Source organism: Pseudopipra pipra, chromosome 6 (assembly GCF_036250125.1).
Source record: "Pseudopipra pipra isolate bDixPip1 chromosome 6, bDixPip1.hap1, whole genome shotgun sequence".
In the NCBI taxonomy this organism is placed as follows: Eukaryota; Metazoa; Chordata; class Aves; order Passeriformes; family Pipridae; genus Pseudopipra; species Pseudopipra pipra.
Window position 1 is genome coordinate 60,352,856 of NC_087554.1, and position 18,682 is coordinate 60,371,537.

The 18,682-nt window shown below is 49.4% G+C and overlaps 1 protein-coding gene across 3 annotated transcripts in view; it reads right to left on the minus strand.

The window, feature by feature from the left end:
- Nucleotides 1–18,682, minus strand: part of DAAM1 (dishevelled associated activator of morphogenesis 1) — a 95,031-nt gene that overhangs the window by 27,522 nt on the left and 48,827 nt on the right. For all 3 annotated transcript variants that reach the window (XM_064659481.1, XM_064659479.1, XM_064659478.1), the window contains 6 exons: nt 14,853–14,942; nt 4,986–5,057; nt 3,104–3,198; nt 978–1,311; nt 417–527; nt 196–299 (listed from right to left, as the gene is read on the minus strand). In XM_064659481.1, coding sequence (XP_064515551.1) covers nt 196–299; nt 417–527; nt 978–1,311; nt 3,104–3,198; nt 4,986–5,057; nt 14,853–14,942 — 806 coding nt within the window. The remainder of the gene's footprint in view (nt 1–195; nt 300–416; nt 528–977; nt 1,312–3,103; nt 3,199–4,985; nt 5,058–14,852; nt 14,943–18,682) is intronic.

The following is an 18,682-nucleotide window of genomic DNA, read 5'->3' on the forward strand; positions in this document are numbered from 1 at the left end:
TCCTTCCCAGCTCAACCCCATGTCAGAGCAAAGCAAAACCATGCTGGGATTTTCCTCTCCCTCTCTGGAGGCAGCAAAGAATTTTCATAAGAGAGGTGAGTTAGAGCCATGTGCTTTCCCCAGAGACCAAGTCCAAAAACCAGAGAGCAAGGCCACAAGGCAAAAATCACAAGTGGGCTGGGGGTCACTACTCACCGGTCAAGGGTTGAATTTTCATGCTGTCTTAGTTTATCAATGACTGGCTGGATCCCAAGCATGAGGAATTCATATCTCAGATGGAGTCTGAAATCCAGGCTTTCCTGCAAGGGACAGTTGTGGGGTTAACACAGCAAGGTGTACTCAGAAAGACTATTGAAATAAAAGTACCCCAAACCCACCTAACACCCATCCTCCTCTCCAAGAGTCCCAGCACTCACCACGCCTGCCCCCTGGCTCAGGACTGCGTTGATGAAGGACATGATGGCTGTCTTGAGGCTCACTTCATCTCGATACCGTCCTGTGCTCTTGTCCAAGTCATTGATCAGCGTCTGCCAAACACACAATACCAATTAAATGCCCCTGACAGCCCCAACGCTGCACAACCAGGGGACACACACAGGAACAACTCCTTGTGATGCTCCTACAGCCCCTATAGCTAGTGATGAACCATCAGCTGTAGCCCACCCCAGCACCCATTTGGGCTAACATCAGCCCATCCAGATGTGCTCCAGCCTTGCAGAGCCATGATCTCAGTGACCCTGCACAAGCAAGCACTTTTTTTTTTTTGGTGGGGGGGTGTTGCCTTAAATAACTGCTTCCTCCCTCTGCCCAGCTGCAGATCTCATCAGACACGGTTCTGTGGTAATTCCCAGATTTTTTTAAGTTGCGAACGGCCATAACAAAACATCTGCAAGCGGCATTTAGATATCCAGGAGGAGGAAAGGACAAGAATGCTGAATTTCAGGAGCCGTGGGAGGGGTAAGCCGAGACCCACCTACCTGAAAACGAGTCCGTTCGCTGGCGTATTTCTGGTAGTGCAGCATCGCCTCCAGTACCTTTTTGTGGCCCCCGGGAACCAGGCACACAGCGCCCATGATTTCCAGCACTGCCACCTTTGTCTTAATATTCTCCGTGCTCAGACTCTGAGCGATTACGTTAATACTCTCCAGGTGGGCCAGGACGTGGGCCCGGCCCAGGGAGTTGTTCATTAGTGCTTTTATACATCCAATGAGCGAGGTATGTATTCGAGACTCTGCTGTCTCATAGTCCATGCTTTTGAGAAAGTTCAGAATACACGTTAAGCCATCCAGGTCGATGAACCGGGTTACGAACCTGTCAGAAAGAGGAGTTGTAACGTTAAAACAAAACAGTAAAGGACCATTTTATCCTCAAACAGGGCCAATTTGTCGGTTGATGTAAACCCAGAACCTTCCTATGTACTTTTTCTTGGATACCAGAAATCCTGAAGGAGTCCTGTGGCCCAGATACAGGGATGGGGTTGCAAAAATCAATTTAATTGGTGTTCATAGTGTAGGCAACCAGGCATCATCTGCACAAGGTTGTCCAGAGTGTGGATATTTGGAAGAGGACCAGCCAACCCAGCCATCAGCACAAATCTCAGGGTGGAGAATGAGAGTTTGCAGCTACACTGCTGCAAAATCTTCCCAGTCTTCCACCTGTGTCTTAAAACCCACTCACTCAGGACCAGTTTTGCACAGGACAGGAAGAAGCTCCCAAGTCCTAAAGTCACCTCCTCATCAGCTGCAGACATCCCAGTGTCAGCCTTTCTGCCTTCTGCTACCTCTCCTGCCTCACCATCCACATCCTTCTCTTCCCTTAGGCACATTTCACCAGTTTTAAGGGATTTCTGATTTTTATGATGACTTATAAACACCAATGAACACAAAACAGACAGCAAATGTATGGCAGTGCCCCAGGCAGTTTCACTAGAGCAGGCAGACACAACACTTCATGCTGCTCAGGCATTTTAGGACCTCCCTGCCCAGTACCATCCAGGCTGGGTGTCTTCTGGTTTGGCAAAAGGCACAGACTCAGAAAGCAAATGAGCCAAGAACATCCCAGCACTGGGATGATTTTAATTCGAAACAAGCCATGCTGATGCGCAGCAACAAAAGGGGTAATTGCAGGCTTGGGAAAAACTGATTCCTCTGCTTCAAAGCCTGCTCTTCTTCCAGCCAAAGTCAATAGGAAAGTTGATGTTCACTTCCCTGGGTGCAAAAGCAGGTCCAACATGTAAAATTTTCTATAGAGCCTGCTGCATCACTCAAGAAAACGCTCAAAACCCACTTTCAAGCGCTTGAAAAGTTTCATGCCCGGGTACCAGCCCTGCTCGCTGCAGGGGCCAGCACCCACGAGGTCCAGGTGCCACAGAAATCAGGTGCTCACCCTCCACCCTGGGAATTTCTTACCAAGTACCATCACCAGAACCATCAAAAGAGAAATGGAAGAGGGGAATGTATTTTCAAGCAATAGAAAATTTGTCAGGCATTTCCTAATGAAACATATTCCCATCAGAATGTGTCAACCTGGGGCATCTTAAAGATTTTGCAAACGTGCACGCAGACTCCAGAGAAAACAAAATTAGGGAAAACTACAGACATTCAGAAAGAGTCCCACCCTTCCTTTATCCTCCCCATCAAAACCTCCAAGCAACAGTTTTATTTTTGCATTTCACAAGAGCCTGAAGACTCATGTGATTTTACTCCTTTAAAAAGTACAAGAGAAACTGAAGTTGAAACAGAAGGCCTGGTTGACCAACAAAAATTGCTGTGTTTTTTTTTTAATTCAATCTGGAAGGAATTCTTACATTCTCTTGCAGTAAGAAAAAAGGAAAATTTTGGGGGAAAAAAAAAAAAAAAGAAGTTGCTTGATTTGCCTGAACAGACAAGAAGGTCCTGGTGTCTCTTGGTCATGAAAAGGACCTCGAAAAAGGAACAAAATGACAAAAGGTGAATCAAAAAGAGCAATTAGTGCCTCAGGGTCCTCGACTCCCTCATCCTGTGCAGCTTCCATTTATATTTCTATTTAACCCCCTGCTCTGCCAGACAACTCAAATCCAAAGCCACAACCGCAGCGACAAAGCCAGGAAAGGGAAGGGAATTGCCTCATTGGTTTTGTCCGCAGTGCAGTCTTCAAACTTTCGATTGTTTTATTTCTCTCCTCTTCATCTTCTTTTTCCAAGGCGATCAGTGATTTCCTCTGTGGAAGGAGGAAGACAGACATTAGAAAAACCCGTTCCCGAGGCCTGGGGGCAGTTTTGGGCACCACCATATAAAAGAGACATTAAGCTATTAGAGAGTGTCCAAAGGAGGCCAGAAGGATGGTGAAGGGTCTGGAGGGGGAGCGTATGAGAACTGGCTGAGGGTACTTGGCCTGTTCAGCCTGGAGAAGAGGAGACTGAGGGGAGACCTCATGGCAGTCACAACTTCCTCGTGAGGGGAAGCAGAGGGGCAAGTAGAGATCTCTTCACTCTCATGACCAATGACAGGATTTAAGGAATGGCATGATCACTAAGATCATGAAGAGTTAACACCCTGCAGGTAGGAGTGTTGTTACTCCAAGTCACTGGCCTACAACTCATCCAGACAAGCCCACGTTGGAGGATGCTGGCGACTGTCCCGCTGGAGCCCTCAGACTCAGATAAGAGAGAGAGAGAAAGGCTGCAATTCAGGCAGGGGTCATCCCAACTCATGGGCTCTGGATGTAAATCCTGTCATGTCCCCTACAGCCCAAAACCCTCCAGGAAACATGCTTTGTAAAGGAAAGAAGTAAATACATGCATCACAGTGTTCTGAGGTGTCTGGCTGAACCCTGCTCAGAGATGCTGTGGGTGATATCTGGGTGACATGAATCTTGATGTGTTTCCAGGGGGCTGTGAGGGTGCAAGGGGCTAAGCCCGTGCTGATTATGGGCCCACACAGGGAAGGTGCTAAATTTGGGCAAGTGAGAAGGAGGGGCCCTTTAGCCTCTCTCATGCAGCCCAATAGGTACCTGTGTGCCTCTGCAGAGGAGGCAGGGGCTTCAGGGGACACTCCACAGCCTGGAGGGGATGGAATGCTGCATCCACACTTGGGGTCAGCCAGGTGGGTGCTGCCAACCCTGTCACTCCCACGTCTCCCAGTGCAACCCACCAGTGTGTATCTGGGTTGGGGACAGTGGTTGTATGCATAGGAGGCATCTCCCACATTGGATTCTGCTCTCCAGATGGTGCTGGAGGCTGGGATTTTGACTCCTTCACCTGGGTAGCACAGCTGCCTGCAGCGCTGGGCATGCACGGGCTCACTCCAACTCATGCAACCAAGGCCACAGCTAAAGCAACACCCTGGGGGCTTCCTGCACCACCCGACAGCAGTGGGCCCTCAGAGGTGTCAGGGTGAGCCCTGCCAGCACCAGCTGAGGCTAATCCAAAGCAGAGAGAAAGGGTCCCAGCAGATAAGAGGAGCTGTGCTGACCCCTGCCTTTAACCCAGCTCCTCTTCAGCAGCGCACAGGGGAGATCAAAGCCACCCTCCAGGCATCTGGCAGGCTTTGATCACAAGCCCGGCTCAGGGCTTTGCCTGGCTGGCAGCCCATGGCCAGCACTGCATGTTCCTGCCTTCCTGGAGGGGAGCAGTACATTCCCTCCTGCCTCACAGCCCCCTGCTCACCCCTCTGCCCCATCCCTGGAAGTGTTCAAGGCCAGGCTGGATGGGGCTTGGAGCAACTTGATCTAGTAGAAGGTGTCCCTGCTCATGGCAGGGGGGTTGGAACTGGATGATCTCCTAGGTTCCTTCCAACCCAAACCATCCTATGATTCTGTGATTATATGAAAAGCCCTGTGTGCTGTAGGAGCATCTCCACTTTGCAGCTGCACCTGTTGGTCTATCAAATGATGTTGCCTCTACAAACAGTGGTCACCCTCTCAGACACAGCACTGACAGATTGTCACCACTGTGTTGCTGCCCTGTGTGGGGTTCACAAGCACCAGAACATTGGGGAAATACTTACAGCAGCCATTGAATTCAGCTGATCAATATAGAACTCTGGCCAGCTGGTGGCTCCTTTGTTTTCTTCCTGGTCCTGGTGGGGGATAAAAAAGTGAAACAAAACCAGAAGATTAGTAGAATAGTGTTAACGTTCCTTGCCCTTCATGATCAACCACCTCTAAAGAGCCCTTTGGCTCTTGCAATACTTTATATGTGTGACTTTCTACATTCTGAGCTCGCCCCTGACAGCTCCAGCTATGGGAACATTATCTGATTTATTGAACTAGCAAACTTTATACATGATTACACCATCTGCCTGTGACCAAACATTGCCCCAATGATACTGCATCAGTCTTGTGACCATCAGCTTCAGAGAAACCACACTGAAATTTTATATCCAAACTTCTCATTTCAACTCTACAGTGTCCCTGAAGCTTTGGCTGCCAAGCCTTGATGAATATGCTTTGAGGGGGGAAAAAAGTCTTTTACAAGCAATGGAGAGTGTTTAAACGAGACATGAACTAGGCTCCACTCTTATCAACATCCTAAGAGAGACTCCAGGCACAACAGACAATTCCTCTGGGGGCTTCATAAGTCACTAGGAGGGAACACACACCTGGCAATGTCCCCTGTTAAAGGATGTCACCTCTGGGCCTGTAATCTTTGTCACTGAATGATGCAGCTCTGCATTTGATCATCCTGGTCTACAATGCCCTGAATCTGTCGTTACTCATGAGGGGTTTACAGGTTCTACCTTGTTCTTGTAGGATATGGCTGAAGGACCTCTGAGCCCAGCTCAGATAACTAATGCAGCATGTCCCCAGGGACTGCAGGAAGCAGGCAGAATTTGAGGGACTATTTCAAAATCAACCCTTTTCCCCCCTTTATTTTCCTAAAAAATGTATATCAAAAGAAGAAGAGGGTTTCACAGCAGAAATGCCACACAGGTCTAGGCTGGAGTCAACACATACTACACAAATCCCAGACATCTTCCATCGGTAACCCTCTTCAGTTCTGAGCCTGACTCTTCCCTAACTTAGGAGATGTTTGCAAAGCTCATCCTACACCATGATTGCCTACGATGGTGGGAGCTGGACGACCTTCTCATCTGCCCCCACGTGTGTGCACGCAGACAGCTCCCGATTCCCCGGCTGATCTCAGCGAGCCCGAGGAGCAGAGTCCCAAATATTTACCACAGCTCAAGAGGTATATGCTGGAAATGTTTGTGCATCCAAACTTCCCAAGGTGCAGTTTGCCAGGACAAGGACACACGGAGTCAAGGATAGGTAATTCAGATGAGACTCAACTCGCCCCCGGGCAGCACAGCCTGTGCCCACAGATCTGACCTTTGGCTTTCACTGTGCCTGGCTCCAGGGTAGGGACAAAAGGAGTTTGAGAGCAACAAGGGGCCTGCAAACCTCTGCCCTTTGCTTTCATACTTCTCCTGACCCCACAGTGCCTCAGAGGTGCCAAAGAGTTGGGATGAGGTTCAGGCCACCTGTCAGCTCAGCGTCGATCCTGTCTGACATGGGCAGCCAGGTCTTTCCAGTTCTTCAGCTGAGCCCTGTGCACATGTGCCAGCCCACCCCTCCGAGCTGTCTTATGCTCCAGATCCATCAGATCCCATGCCATGGGAAAGCTCTGTACAGAGCTTGTGGGCATTTTGATTTTCCCAGCTTTTCTGCCATGCTTTAGAGACTGGCATGCAAATGGTACTCCAGGGGACAGCGGAGGTGGGACACCCACATGGGCCTTGAACATGGTCCTGTCACCTCCTGGAGATGTCAGTGGAGGTCCTCCCCATCACCCCAGGATACCATCAGCATCTCTTGTAAGGAGCAGTGGTCCCAACAGAGGCACCAACTGGGAAAGGTCCTCACCACACCACAGTATCAAGAGGTGGCCAGATGCACCCAGCCAGGAGATTGGCGCAGGGAGAGAGATCCATGCTGAGGAATGGCGAGGGAAGGCAGGAGGGATGGGTCATCCCACATCCCCAGACCTTCCCACGTGCTGTGAACACCTGTGAGGCAGGCAGGGATCTGGACCTGCTGCTCCTTTAGGGTTGAAAAGAAGCGGTGGAGCAAATAAAGGTCTCCGGGGGGCGGGGGGGAGGCTGAACAACAAAATTGGCTAAACTGCTCATTTATAATTAACGTGCTGCATTATAAATATTTCCCTTTGCTCGGCTCCCTCGGGCTCTTGCATTTCCTCCCTGAAACCCCCAATTTAGAAAGTGCTCTCAATTAAGTGCAGCAGAACCTCATTAATTCCGATGAGCAGCTGGGCAGGCTCGTCGGAAAGCAGCTTCCCAGCAAAGGGGGACTGAACAATAAAGCAGGCAAAGATCAGGGCACGGGCTTCCCTCCCCTCCGCTCGCTGCAGGACGTTGCTCAGTGGTAATTACTGGGGCTAATGGTCTACAGCACACTGATAAGTGTCCTTTGGTGTATTCCTGGTGGCAAAGAAATCTCCTGACAAAGCGACAGCCTGGAGGGAAGTGAGTCACAAGGCTCTGGTCAGTGCCAGGAGGAGGGAGGAACCTCTCCAGGCATCAGGGTTTGAAAGGGTGAATTTTTAAGATGGTTTCCCAGCACCCACGGAGGGTTTTGGGGATGTGAGTTTTGCAGCCTGCTTTTGGTGAGGGATGCCCAGACACACACAGCTGAGCACTTCCAAGGTCAGCTTTCCAGGATGCTCTACCACATCCTGCCCAGCTGGCACTGGGGAAATTAACATCTCCCAGTTCCTTATTTGCTGGGCTGGGTTAAGGTCTTTGCTGTGTTTGCTCTCAAGCAGCACAGAAGTGAGGGCTGATCCAAGACCCCCTGGCAGCCAAGTGTGAGCTGCTCTTTTAGAGGCAGGCTGATGGCTGTAATTGCAAAGTGCAGGGACAGGTATCCCCTCTCCTTTGTAACATTTACATCAACATCCCTCACTGTTCACTGGGAAGCAGCCCCGACTGCCACCACACACGTGCTCTGCTGCAAAAATTAGGAAATGCCAAAGTTGTGCCACCAAGGGCAATCCTTGCTCTGTCCCCCACTTTGTTCCCACCTGCTACCCCCACCTACTTCTTTCCAGGGCCTGAATAAAAAATACAAATCCCATCAGCTGCAGCCCTGGTGTCACCTCTGAGTGCCCTCTCCTCACCTCTGCTGTCCCTTCCTCCACGTGTGGGGCTGACAATGCTGTCACTTGACTGTTTTGTTCCAGGGTGGCAGTGGCAGGGGGCCGTTGTGATGTGAGCCCAATAAACAAGCTCCATCCCCTCTGTCAGGGCCGGGGTGCCACCGGAAAGCAGCGCCCAGTGAAGATGCCTCATTAGCAGGAGATTTTCCAAGCAAAGGTCATGGATCTGCCAGCTCCAGACATCTCTTTGTTCTTCCTGGGGAGGAGATTCCATGCTCCCCAGCCCTGTCATGTCTTGGTTACATGCCTGACACTTTCACACCCTACGTGCCTTTCCCTCAGAGTGTTGGCAGCTTCCACAGCCAGACTGTCCTTCTCTTCCCAGTGACCAGCCATGGGACAGAGGAGGTGGTGGCTCAGCCAGTAGTAGCTCAAAGCAATTTTCAGGCTGGTCTCAGGCATGTTTGGGCACTGTTATTGACACCTGGAAGGTGCATTTCCACAATCTCCTGCCACTCTGACCTGTAGGAATGCAGCTGCTGGGAGCAATGCACCCTCCTAATCTCAGTGTGTCCCCACGACTGTGGGGAGAAAAACACTTGTGATGCTCCTCAGTGCTTTGTCACACCTGCTTTGCTTCTAAATCAAGCTTCTGGTGATATCTTTCAGATGCCCAGTCTGCAGGTGACATCTCCCTCTGATCCAGCAGCCTCCTTCCCACACTCACAGCTCATGTGGTGGTGATGGATCTGGAGCTGCTTTGGGATGACTGAACCTCAGACGGTGGCTGGCTGATTTCCCCAACCACATGATGTCCAACACACTCAGATCCCACAAGGTGAAACCAGTCAGAAGGAAAGGGCTGGCTCAGAGCAGCCAGCTCCAAGCAAACCCTGAGAGCCCTTCAGTGACTTTTCTCCCAGGTGGCTTTTCTCCCAGGTGTCAACTGATATCAAGGACAAGAGGAAATGGCCTCAAGTTGTGCCAGGAGAGGCCTATACTATGAAAATTTTCTTCACTGACAACGTGGTCAGGCACTGGAACAGGCTGTTCAGGGAAAGTGGTGGAATCACCATCCCTGAAGTGTTCAAAGAATGTGTGGATGTGGCACTTGTAGCCATGGTTTAGTGGTGGACCTGGCAGTGCTGGGTTAGGGTTGGAATTGATGATCATAGAGGTCTTTTCAACTTTAATGATTCTGTGATTCTATGACTTTGATGGTTCACCTCCCTCTTGGCACAACCTGCAAGGCTGATCTGCCCCAGGAGAACTTCACTCCAGGAAAATCACAGCAAGGGGTTAAAAAAAATCCTCTTCAGTTGACACCTGCTGCAAAACCAGAAACAACACCCTTCATTTTTCCACATTGTCCTGACATAATTTTTATTTTGCAGTGTTCCCCACCCCTCCTTGCTGCTACATAAGGGCAGAGCAAGGGAAAGCTGGCAGCAGCTGGCAGCCCACCACATTTTGGCAACCCCTCCCTGCCTGCCAGTGGTGGATGATCCACCTGGACACTGTCTGCAATGCCAAAAAGGAAGTAAGCAGTGGCATGGATGGGTTTTAATGACAACTGGTTTGCAGCGTGCACAAGACATTTAAATCCAACCCAGCTCCATCAACACAGCCAAACCTTGGCCAGGCACGTGCTGGTGGAGGTTTGGGCCCACAACAGCCCTTCAGAGCTCCCTCATCCCTCCAACTGCTCAGGTCACCCACCTAAATGGTTTAACTGAAGCTGCTTCCCTGTGGAGCCAAGCTGCAAAGGGCTGGAATTTCATCAGACTCTCCCCAAGTTGGGATCTCAGGGTCTGAACCAGCCCAGCCCAGCCCACTCCAGTTTTCCATATGCTAACACTTCCTATACCCTCTCCTCTAAAAATACACACATGCCCTCGTACGCTTTTCCCAGGGTTTAAAAATTATGCTCCCCATAAGCAAATACAGCATGACCAGATGCCTTTCGTAGTCAGCTGGTTCATTGTTTGAAAAGCTTCGCTTTAAAATCCAAAAAGATTGCTAACAGATGCATTTTTTGGCTGGAGAGGGAGAAAAACCTTGCTTAAACAAAAGTGTGTTGTGATTGGAACTAAAAAGGGAATTACCTTGAAAGACAAAAACTATAAACATTTCCCAGTGAATACCCCCAGCCATGCAAACAGCCAGTTTCTCTCGGTCAGCCCGAGAAAGTGACACCAGAGATGGTATTTCAACCTGCTGCTGCAATAACAGCAGGTATATCTGGATGCTTGGAGGCCATGAAATCCTTCTCATCCATCCCAGGTGACCCAGGAGCACGGCAAAATGCCAAGTTATTTTATTCTCCTCCCTCTGCATGCCACCTTAGCCAGCTTTTGCTCTTAGTTCTGCTACTGCAGCAAAAATATATAGAATTGATGCTTTTTAAATGATGGAAATAGGAACACAAGCCCCACGAACGAGCTGCAGGACTGAGCAGGACAAGTGGAAGAGCGAGCTGGAAAGAGAAGCTTTCTGGGGGGAGTGGGTGGAAGGCGCAGTTGGAGGGGAAAGAGACTGCCTGGCTGGGAAATAGAGGATTACTGGAGAGCCATCATTCATTTCCCTATTTATCACATTTTTCCCCATCCTCCCCTGAAAAAGCACCACTGCTGCCTTTTCCTGCTGCAAAGGGATCTTGGTTTTATAACTGATGTCTGAGGAAATTTTAGAAGCAAGTTCTGCTTGCAGGGGACAGTTTAACACTGCTGAGAGCAACACACCCAGTGTTAGTGATGCCAATGGGTTTTCAACACAAGCTTAAAGAGCACAGCATCACTTGGCATCCCTGCAGGTCATTTTTCCTCTACCCTGGCTTTAGAGATGCTCAGCTGGATCCGAAGGGAGAGGGGCAGAGCCAGATTTTGTATTTGCATGAGCTGGTTTTCACTACTGATACCTTCCACCTGGTTATTTATGCTGAGCTTCTGCCTGAACACCCTGTATCTGCCCAAATTTCCAGGTCCATAAAAACCATCCATCAGGCTGCTATAACAGCTTGACATGATGTACACAGGCTGGCAGGAGCCAAACCTCCTGCAGTCAAGAGGTGCTGCAGACTAAGCACAAAGGGTTAATCATTAACTCCCTTTGGAGCGTGGCCTCTGGAAAAAGGCCATCCTGAGTAACCCTCTTCCACTGAGGCAAACCCACAGCCAAAGAAACAGTAAATCTGGAAGCCCTCCTGCTTCCTCCCTGCACTTCCGAGCAATATCCTCTCCTGGAGAGCGGGGCCAGCAGGGAGCGAAGTATTTTGGGATGAGGTATGAAACGAGTCATCGTCCAGAAATACCACTTCTAAAAGCAGATTTCATCCCGCTGTTAATGCATCTCCGCCTTTGCATTTCCCTGCTTTATTCCAGGCGTAGAGGGGGCTGACGACTTCAAAGAAGGTCTCTCCAATAATCTTTAAATCTCTCTCCTGACCCGAGCACTGCACGGCTGCTGGATTTAGTGCAGGCTTCAGTTCCTGCCCGGGTTGCTGCCGACAGACTCACCAGCCCTCATCACGAGATGCTTTTCATCTCTAAGCCCCCCTGAGCATCACAGGGGGATGCAGGTGGCATGGGACCATGAGGAGTTCATCCAGAGCAACCCCCGGCTCTGAGCACGGTCAGGGCTGGGATCAGACCCAGTGTCTCCATGGATGGAGAATCAAGGAGGACAAAGCCTCCACCCTGCCAAGCCAGTACTGTGGGCTGGGATAAAAACAGCTGCTAGCAGGGCAGAGAAACCAGGATACAGGGCTGCAGGCCAGGGGGGAATATTCCAGGGAAAGAAATACGCCTGGGGAAATAGCTGGTTTTCCCCTATTTCCTCTCAACAGACACTGCCAAGGCCAGGTGCTGTCAGGTCCCTTTCCAGGACAACCCAGCAAAACAAAATGTCTCATTTTCTCAATGATCCTGCCTATCATGGGAATATATAAAACATGCAACATCTGGGATGCACTCTGGAGTGCTGAGTGTGGTGGATGACACTGACAGCAAAGCAGAAGCATCAGCCAAAATTGGCAGCAGAGGAAAGAGCAAAAACTGCTCAGGGGACAATTCTGGAGTGTTGGTAAGTCAGGCAGCTGCCTGTGACTGAAGTCCACCTTTGCCAGCCTGGTGGGTCTTACCAGGTGAAACTGGGTGTTACCAGCATCTCAAGCAACAACTTCCTGCTAAACACAGGCGGGCCAAAGGGCTTGGGAGCATCCTGGACATCCCAAATTGCCATCACTCAGACTGCAGCCAAGCTAGGGATATAGGACCACTGTCTTGCCCCCAGCTCCACTCCCCTGGCCAAAATGCAGACACTGCTCTCTGCTAGAGAAGTCCAGCCCTCTCCTCGATGCCAGGCTACTACGTAGGTGATTTGTCCCCACAGAAACACAAGAACAAGAGTAAGATTTACCACAAGATGCCAGGATAGCAACTGGTGTTCCTACTGCTCATCAGTTCTCATCACAGAGGGGCAGGACTGCTTAGAGCCTGCTGTGCACAGACACATACATGTTCTTCAGCCCATGTAATTCCTGGTTTCCTCCACTGCTGGAGCCTTCATTGATATGGTCTTGCTCATTTTTAATTAAAAAGTAGGACAAATGAATTTGCCTCCACCAGCACATCTCCATCAAAGCAAGCAATGGCATGTATGCTCTGGAGATCATGGAGATGGCATCACTAGTAGGGAAGGAGCAGCTGAGAGCAGCCAGAGGAATGAGGACCAGAGCAGAACTGCAGCCAGAATCCAGCCTCAGATGGATGCCCAATCTGAGGACCTCTGAGAATGCCACAGGGTGCTCCTTCCTTCGACCCCTCCCCGTGAGCAGGGAGTTTCGCAGCTCAGTTTTCAAAAAAAACACGAGCGCAAGGAGGTCCTGAAACGGGAAAGAGCCACCATCAGCTCCATCTAAACCCTCGCTCAGGAGATTAGATAGAAGGTAATCTCCACTCACAATAATAATTACAGGGCTTTGCTTGATTTAAGTCTGTGTTGTCTCCCATTATCCAGACACACCAGAGCATGGCTCTGCTCATCCGCCAGGCAGTGACGAGCGAGCATCCCCTGCCCATTTTCTTGTTGATCCAGAGCAGTGCCTGTAATTTGTTAACATCCCTTCTCCCCTCCGATTTAAATTGCGGGCATGGCAGGCCTGTGTCTAACAATAATACAGGGATTTCAGGGGTATTTATGAGAGGCTTAAAACTTAATCCTACATGAGCAAGGTAAGCCTGCTCTTGGCCTGAAACGCGGCTGGAAAATCTGGTGCCATCGCTACAGCGGGAGAAAAGAGACATTAATGGCAGCGAGAGCCCTTCGAGTGAACCAGCGCTGCCCAGACACCTCCTGCAGCCAAGTTAGGGGCACAGCATCAAACCTGAGAACTGAACCACAGAATCCCAGAATGATTTGGGTTGGTAGGGACCTTGAAGATCAATTAGTTCCAACCCCCCTGCCATTGGGACACCTTCCACCAGACCAGGTTGCTTCAATCCCCATCCAACTTGGCCTGGAACACTCCCAGGTATGGGGCAGCCACAGCTTCTCTGGGCAACCTGTGCCAGAGCCTCACCACCCTCACAGTCAATAATTTCTTCCCTTTATCTACTCTAAATAAACTTTCAGGTTAAAACTTCTATCCCTTGTTCTATCCTACTGCCCTACTATAAAGTCTTTTTACAATCCCCCTTTAGGCACTGGAAGGAGCTCTAAGGTCTGCCCAGAGCCTTTTCTTCTCCAGGCTGGGCAACCTAAACTCTCGCAGCCTGTCCTCATAGGATAGGTACTCCAGCCCTTGGATCATCCTCGTGGCCCCCTCTGGATCTGCTCCAATTGGTCCACGCCTACAACTGGGGGCATTTCCCTAGCAGGCCTCAGCATCCTTCCTTGAGGATTTTTGACACATTTCTCCCCACAGTGTCATGTCCTGCAAGATCTCTGCTTTGGCCAAGGCTGGGAGGTAATGCAGTTCCCAACAGAGATATCTGGAGGTAATTCCTGCGCCAGCATACAGGAGCAAAAATGTTCAGGTTACCGAGGAAAAACAGAGTGATTTTGGCCACCTTGCAAGTGGGCAGCCTGTGGTACCAAGAGCTAAGTAGACAGATCCATGACTCTTGAATCAGCACAGTCTCAGTTACACTGAGGAGCCCTGCATTGCCCCAGGAGTGACACGCCTGTACCCTAAAAGCAATCCTCGTGCCCCTAGGCCGAATCCCTCGCAGGCTGTGCTGCACAACTTCCCCAACAGCATTTTCCACTTGTGCAATCCTCTGAGAAGAGCCAGTGAGAGGACAAAAAGTCATACCCAAGACTGTTTCATGGCAGCAAACAGGAAGCCCAGGGGAGGGGTAGGCTTTTGGGCAGGCTGTGACTGGGCTCCCAGACATCAGCAGAGAAGAGCAGGGCCATGACAAATGGTGACTGGAGCAGCACCTTGCCCCTGCAGTGCCAACCTGAGAGTCCACAGAGCTCCATGTGGCTCTGCTTGTGCTGGCAGGGATGAGCATGGGGTGGAGGACACTGGTGCAGTGTGTGGTGACACCTCCTCCAGCCTGAATGGGCTGGGGAGGAAAGGCTCTGCATTCTGGAGACCAAAGACATTCCTTTCCTAGAGTCACCCTGAGGAACAGATAGACTTCTGTGACACCCCAAATACCACTTGGCATCCCAAGAGAGGTGTGTCCCTCCCCACACATCCTCCCCACCCTGCACGAGAGGGAAGAGGCTCAGGACCCAACGAGTCTCTTACTTTTTTCTTGCTGCAGTAGATCTGCCACTTCTTCTCCGCCGGCAGCGCAAACATGGCCTCTCTGTGCTTGTCCGTGAGGTCAAGTTCATCCTGGAAAGGGGGGAAAAAAAACACAAAACATGCAACATGAGCACACAAAGGGGTCATGGCACAGATACAACCCCCCAGATAAGAAGTGTAAATCAATTTGGGTCCACACCATAGTGCAACAGTGATCCCACAGGATCGCTCTGTGACTCCCAATTTGTCAGGGAAATGATGCTAATTCCCATCCTGCTGTTGCTGACTTTCCCCTGACTATGGGCTGTTGAGAGGATGGGGCTGCAAATTCCCTTCCCTTGTTCTTCCCAGGCAGCACCTTCACTGCTTTTAAAGGCTGCAAGTGTTTTGGAAAGGACATCCACGAAGCCATCACAGCTGCCCACAAGACTGCCTCACACAGAGGACTGAGACTCCAGGTGACTGACCCCATCTAAGACACGTACAGCAAAGCAAAATTCAAACAAGACCTTTCTATTTTAACATCACTGCTTCACAGAGCACCTCACCCCGAGTGGTCCAGCCCATTTCCATCACTCATATCATCAAAAACTGCAGGTGTTTTGGCTTTTGCTTTGTTTTCCCATAACTAAAAATAGAAAGCTTTTTTCCTAATACCTACAGTTCATAAAGAGGTACATCCTCTCCATCAAAACTGGATCACGTACTGCCTGGCAGAGATAAAGCTGTTTACTGACTGAAGCCTTTATTGGTTTATCTGATGTTGTTTTAAAGGACACATCCATTTGCAACTTGGAGGCTTGGTTAGTAGCGTGCCCTCCGCTGGGATGCCCGAGTATTATCAAAGCCTCATCGCTTCCTGGTGCTAGATGTAGGTCAAAGCTTTTATCAGAGAACTAAATAAAACATTCAGGCAGGGCTGAGAGGCTCGTTGCTAAAGCCAACATTGATCTTTCAGCCATGGATGTCTCTTAAAATCACCACCATTGATGACAAACCTCATGCTGGAGTGGTTTTGGGGCTGCAGTGAGATGCTGCAGATGCTGCAGATGCTGCAGATGCTGCAGAAGGACTGAGGAGAGCCCTGCCATGGCCTCCAGCCAACTCATCCCACCCAGACAGCAGATTTAAGTAAGGGGATCCCCATTAAAAATTACACCCTTCATGCCAGCAACTAAAAAGAGACCTGTTAAAGTTTCCATGCCTGAACAGTAACACTTATCAACTAAAGCTGGTAGCTCCTGTACCCTCATCAGAGTCCCATTTGGGGAAGGCTGAGCAAGACACCTCTTGGAGAAGATGGGTCCCTGCATCAGCAAGTCTGCAGGCCATCAAGAAATTCAGCTGATCTAATCGAAGCTCATATTGCACCCAGTAGCCAGGGAAGGGAACCTTCAGCTACCTTGTAACCCAAACCCAGGGCCCTCCAGCACAACACCCAGTGACAGAGAGCTGCAACACCTCGGAAAGGCTTATATATCCACTGCAGGTATTGATTGCACTTCTTGATGAAATTACTCCTCAAAAGGAAGGGTGTTGTGGAGCTTTTCCCATTGTATATGCATGGAGAAGCTCTGCCTTTTCCTTGACATTTTCCCCCTCATACTGACTGACTCTTCAAAACCACTGTGCTGCACAGAGCTGATGCTGGTGGAGCTCTGGAAGCAGACTTGGAAGACAACCTTAGAACAGAACTAAACATGCGACTGGGAAAAAAAACAAGGACTGGGAAAGCCTGAGCCCAATGCGAGATATACCTCATTCTCCTGGACCCAGGGAGGAGAACCTGTGCTAGGGACTCCTCCAAAGAGTGCCATTTCCAAATCTCTCCATGTTGTTACAATCTGGGAGGTCAGAGATTCATATCAAGCAACCAACCTCCGCCCCAGCCTTGGGCAAGTTTGAGTGAGTGCAGAAAACTGCTTCCATTGTGACCCCACTTTCTGGCCACGTGAATCTGATAATAAGGCATGAAAGCACCAGGCACACACATCTGTATGTGGCTCCTTAGGAAAATATTTTTTGAAACTTTCAAAATACCCATACCCTAAAAAGACATCTTGAGCAAACGCAAAGATTTATCAACCAAGGGAAAAAAAACCACCAAACTGAGCTGAAGCCTAAGCGGGAGCAAGAAGGGACAAAGCAGAAGAACATATTAGGTATTGGTACATGACAACGTGCAAACACATCCAAAAAAGGTGCAGAAATGCTTCTGAGTCTCACACAGTACATTTCATTGTGCCCCAGCTCTAACATGTTCAGTCACCGCAGCCCCGCATCACTCAACGACACCTACCTAATGATATCTTGCAGGATGCTTGGGAGAGGTGTTTAAATAAATACTATGTGGCACCCAGCGAACACAAAAATCCTCATAATCAAACAGTGACTAACAACTGTTATCCTGAGCCGTAACAGTGACTCAACCGTGAAGAGTCAGGTCTTTGCTGGTTTTACGGGCATGGGGATTCCTGCAGACACCTCCAGCCCTTTGCTTATGCTCACTGATATGTATCTCCGTGCTCCTTCGCCCCAAGCAGGCTGCTCAGAAACTGCCCTTCAAACTCCAAGGAAGGAGAGGACAGGAACATCAGCAGTTTTCCAGGGGCTCACAACCCACCATACAAATGCAGCTCCGATAAAGGCTTTAAAAACTGCACAGTGGAATTGTTGCATAGCAGAGAAGCTGTGCAGAACCTCAAAGCCATACCTGCCTTCAATTAATAATCACAAGCTCGACAGTTAGGTGATTTTAACTGGCAATTCATTTTATGGGCCATTTGCAGTCCAAGGACTCCTGCTACAGTGTGCGATGTTGGCTGCTGAACAGTGAGAAGATAAACAGTGGGTCAGTGTCCATCACCCTCACAGCCTTTACTTCAGCCTCCCCTTTCACAGCTCTGCCCCTTCCACCTGGCTGCCTCCCATGTCAGAATCTGCCAACTTCACTATTTTTAGTATTTTTTTGGAATCGGGTCAAAGGCACGTAAAATAACAGCCTCATTTTGCTACCAAAAGGAAGTCTCTGCCCAGAGTGTTTTTACTGGAAGGAGATACACTACTCTTAAATATTCATCACATACAGTTAAACTATTCACCTTTACATCAGGAAACATGTTTCCACATTAAATCTTCATTTGAATATGGTTTTCAAAAAATCTCATAGGGGAGCTTTGAGTCTCTGTGTGTATTTTCTATTTCTAGGAGGTACAACAGTTCTGTACAGTTTGCTTTGCTGATGGCCCTCTGTTCTAGCCAAGAAAACCTCCCCCTCTCTCTGAGTACAGAACGAGCTCCACTGAAGGTGATCCCACACTGTCCTCCTACCTTAGAAATGTGCACACTGTGAGCACAATCCCATGGGCCAAACAAGTTCTTATCAAGTGGTCTATACCTTTCCCTTGGAGGACACACAGTCGCATGCTGCCCAGCCATGTCCACGACATCCTAGAAAGACCATCGTGGGGTTTTCCCCTACATCCCACAGGTCCTTCAGGCCACCAAACATTCTGAAAGAAGCAGCTGGAGAGCAGAGATTAAATATGGGACAACTCCCTATACGTGCATCTGCAACCCCAAAATATCCTTAGAGGTTGCAGGAAAAAAAGATGAAAAACCTTTAAATCTAATGGACTTTTCTGGCTGACAAATTGTGTAACTGTAGAACATGGAGGAGATGGGGGGGGGTCATCCACTGCCATAATTGGAATCATGATTAATTAAAATTTGCTGGCTTGTTCTGGGTTTATATATATATACATATATATGTATATAGAATCACAGAAAGGCTTGTGTTGAAAGGGACCTTAAAGATCAGGCAGTTTCAA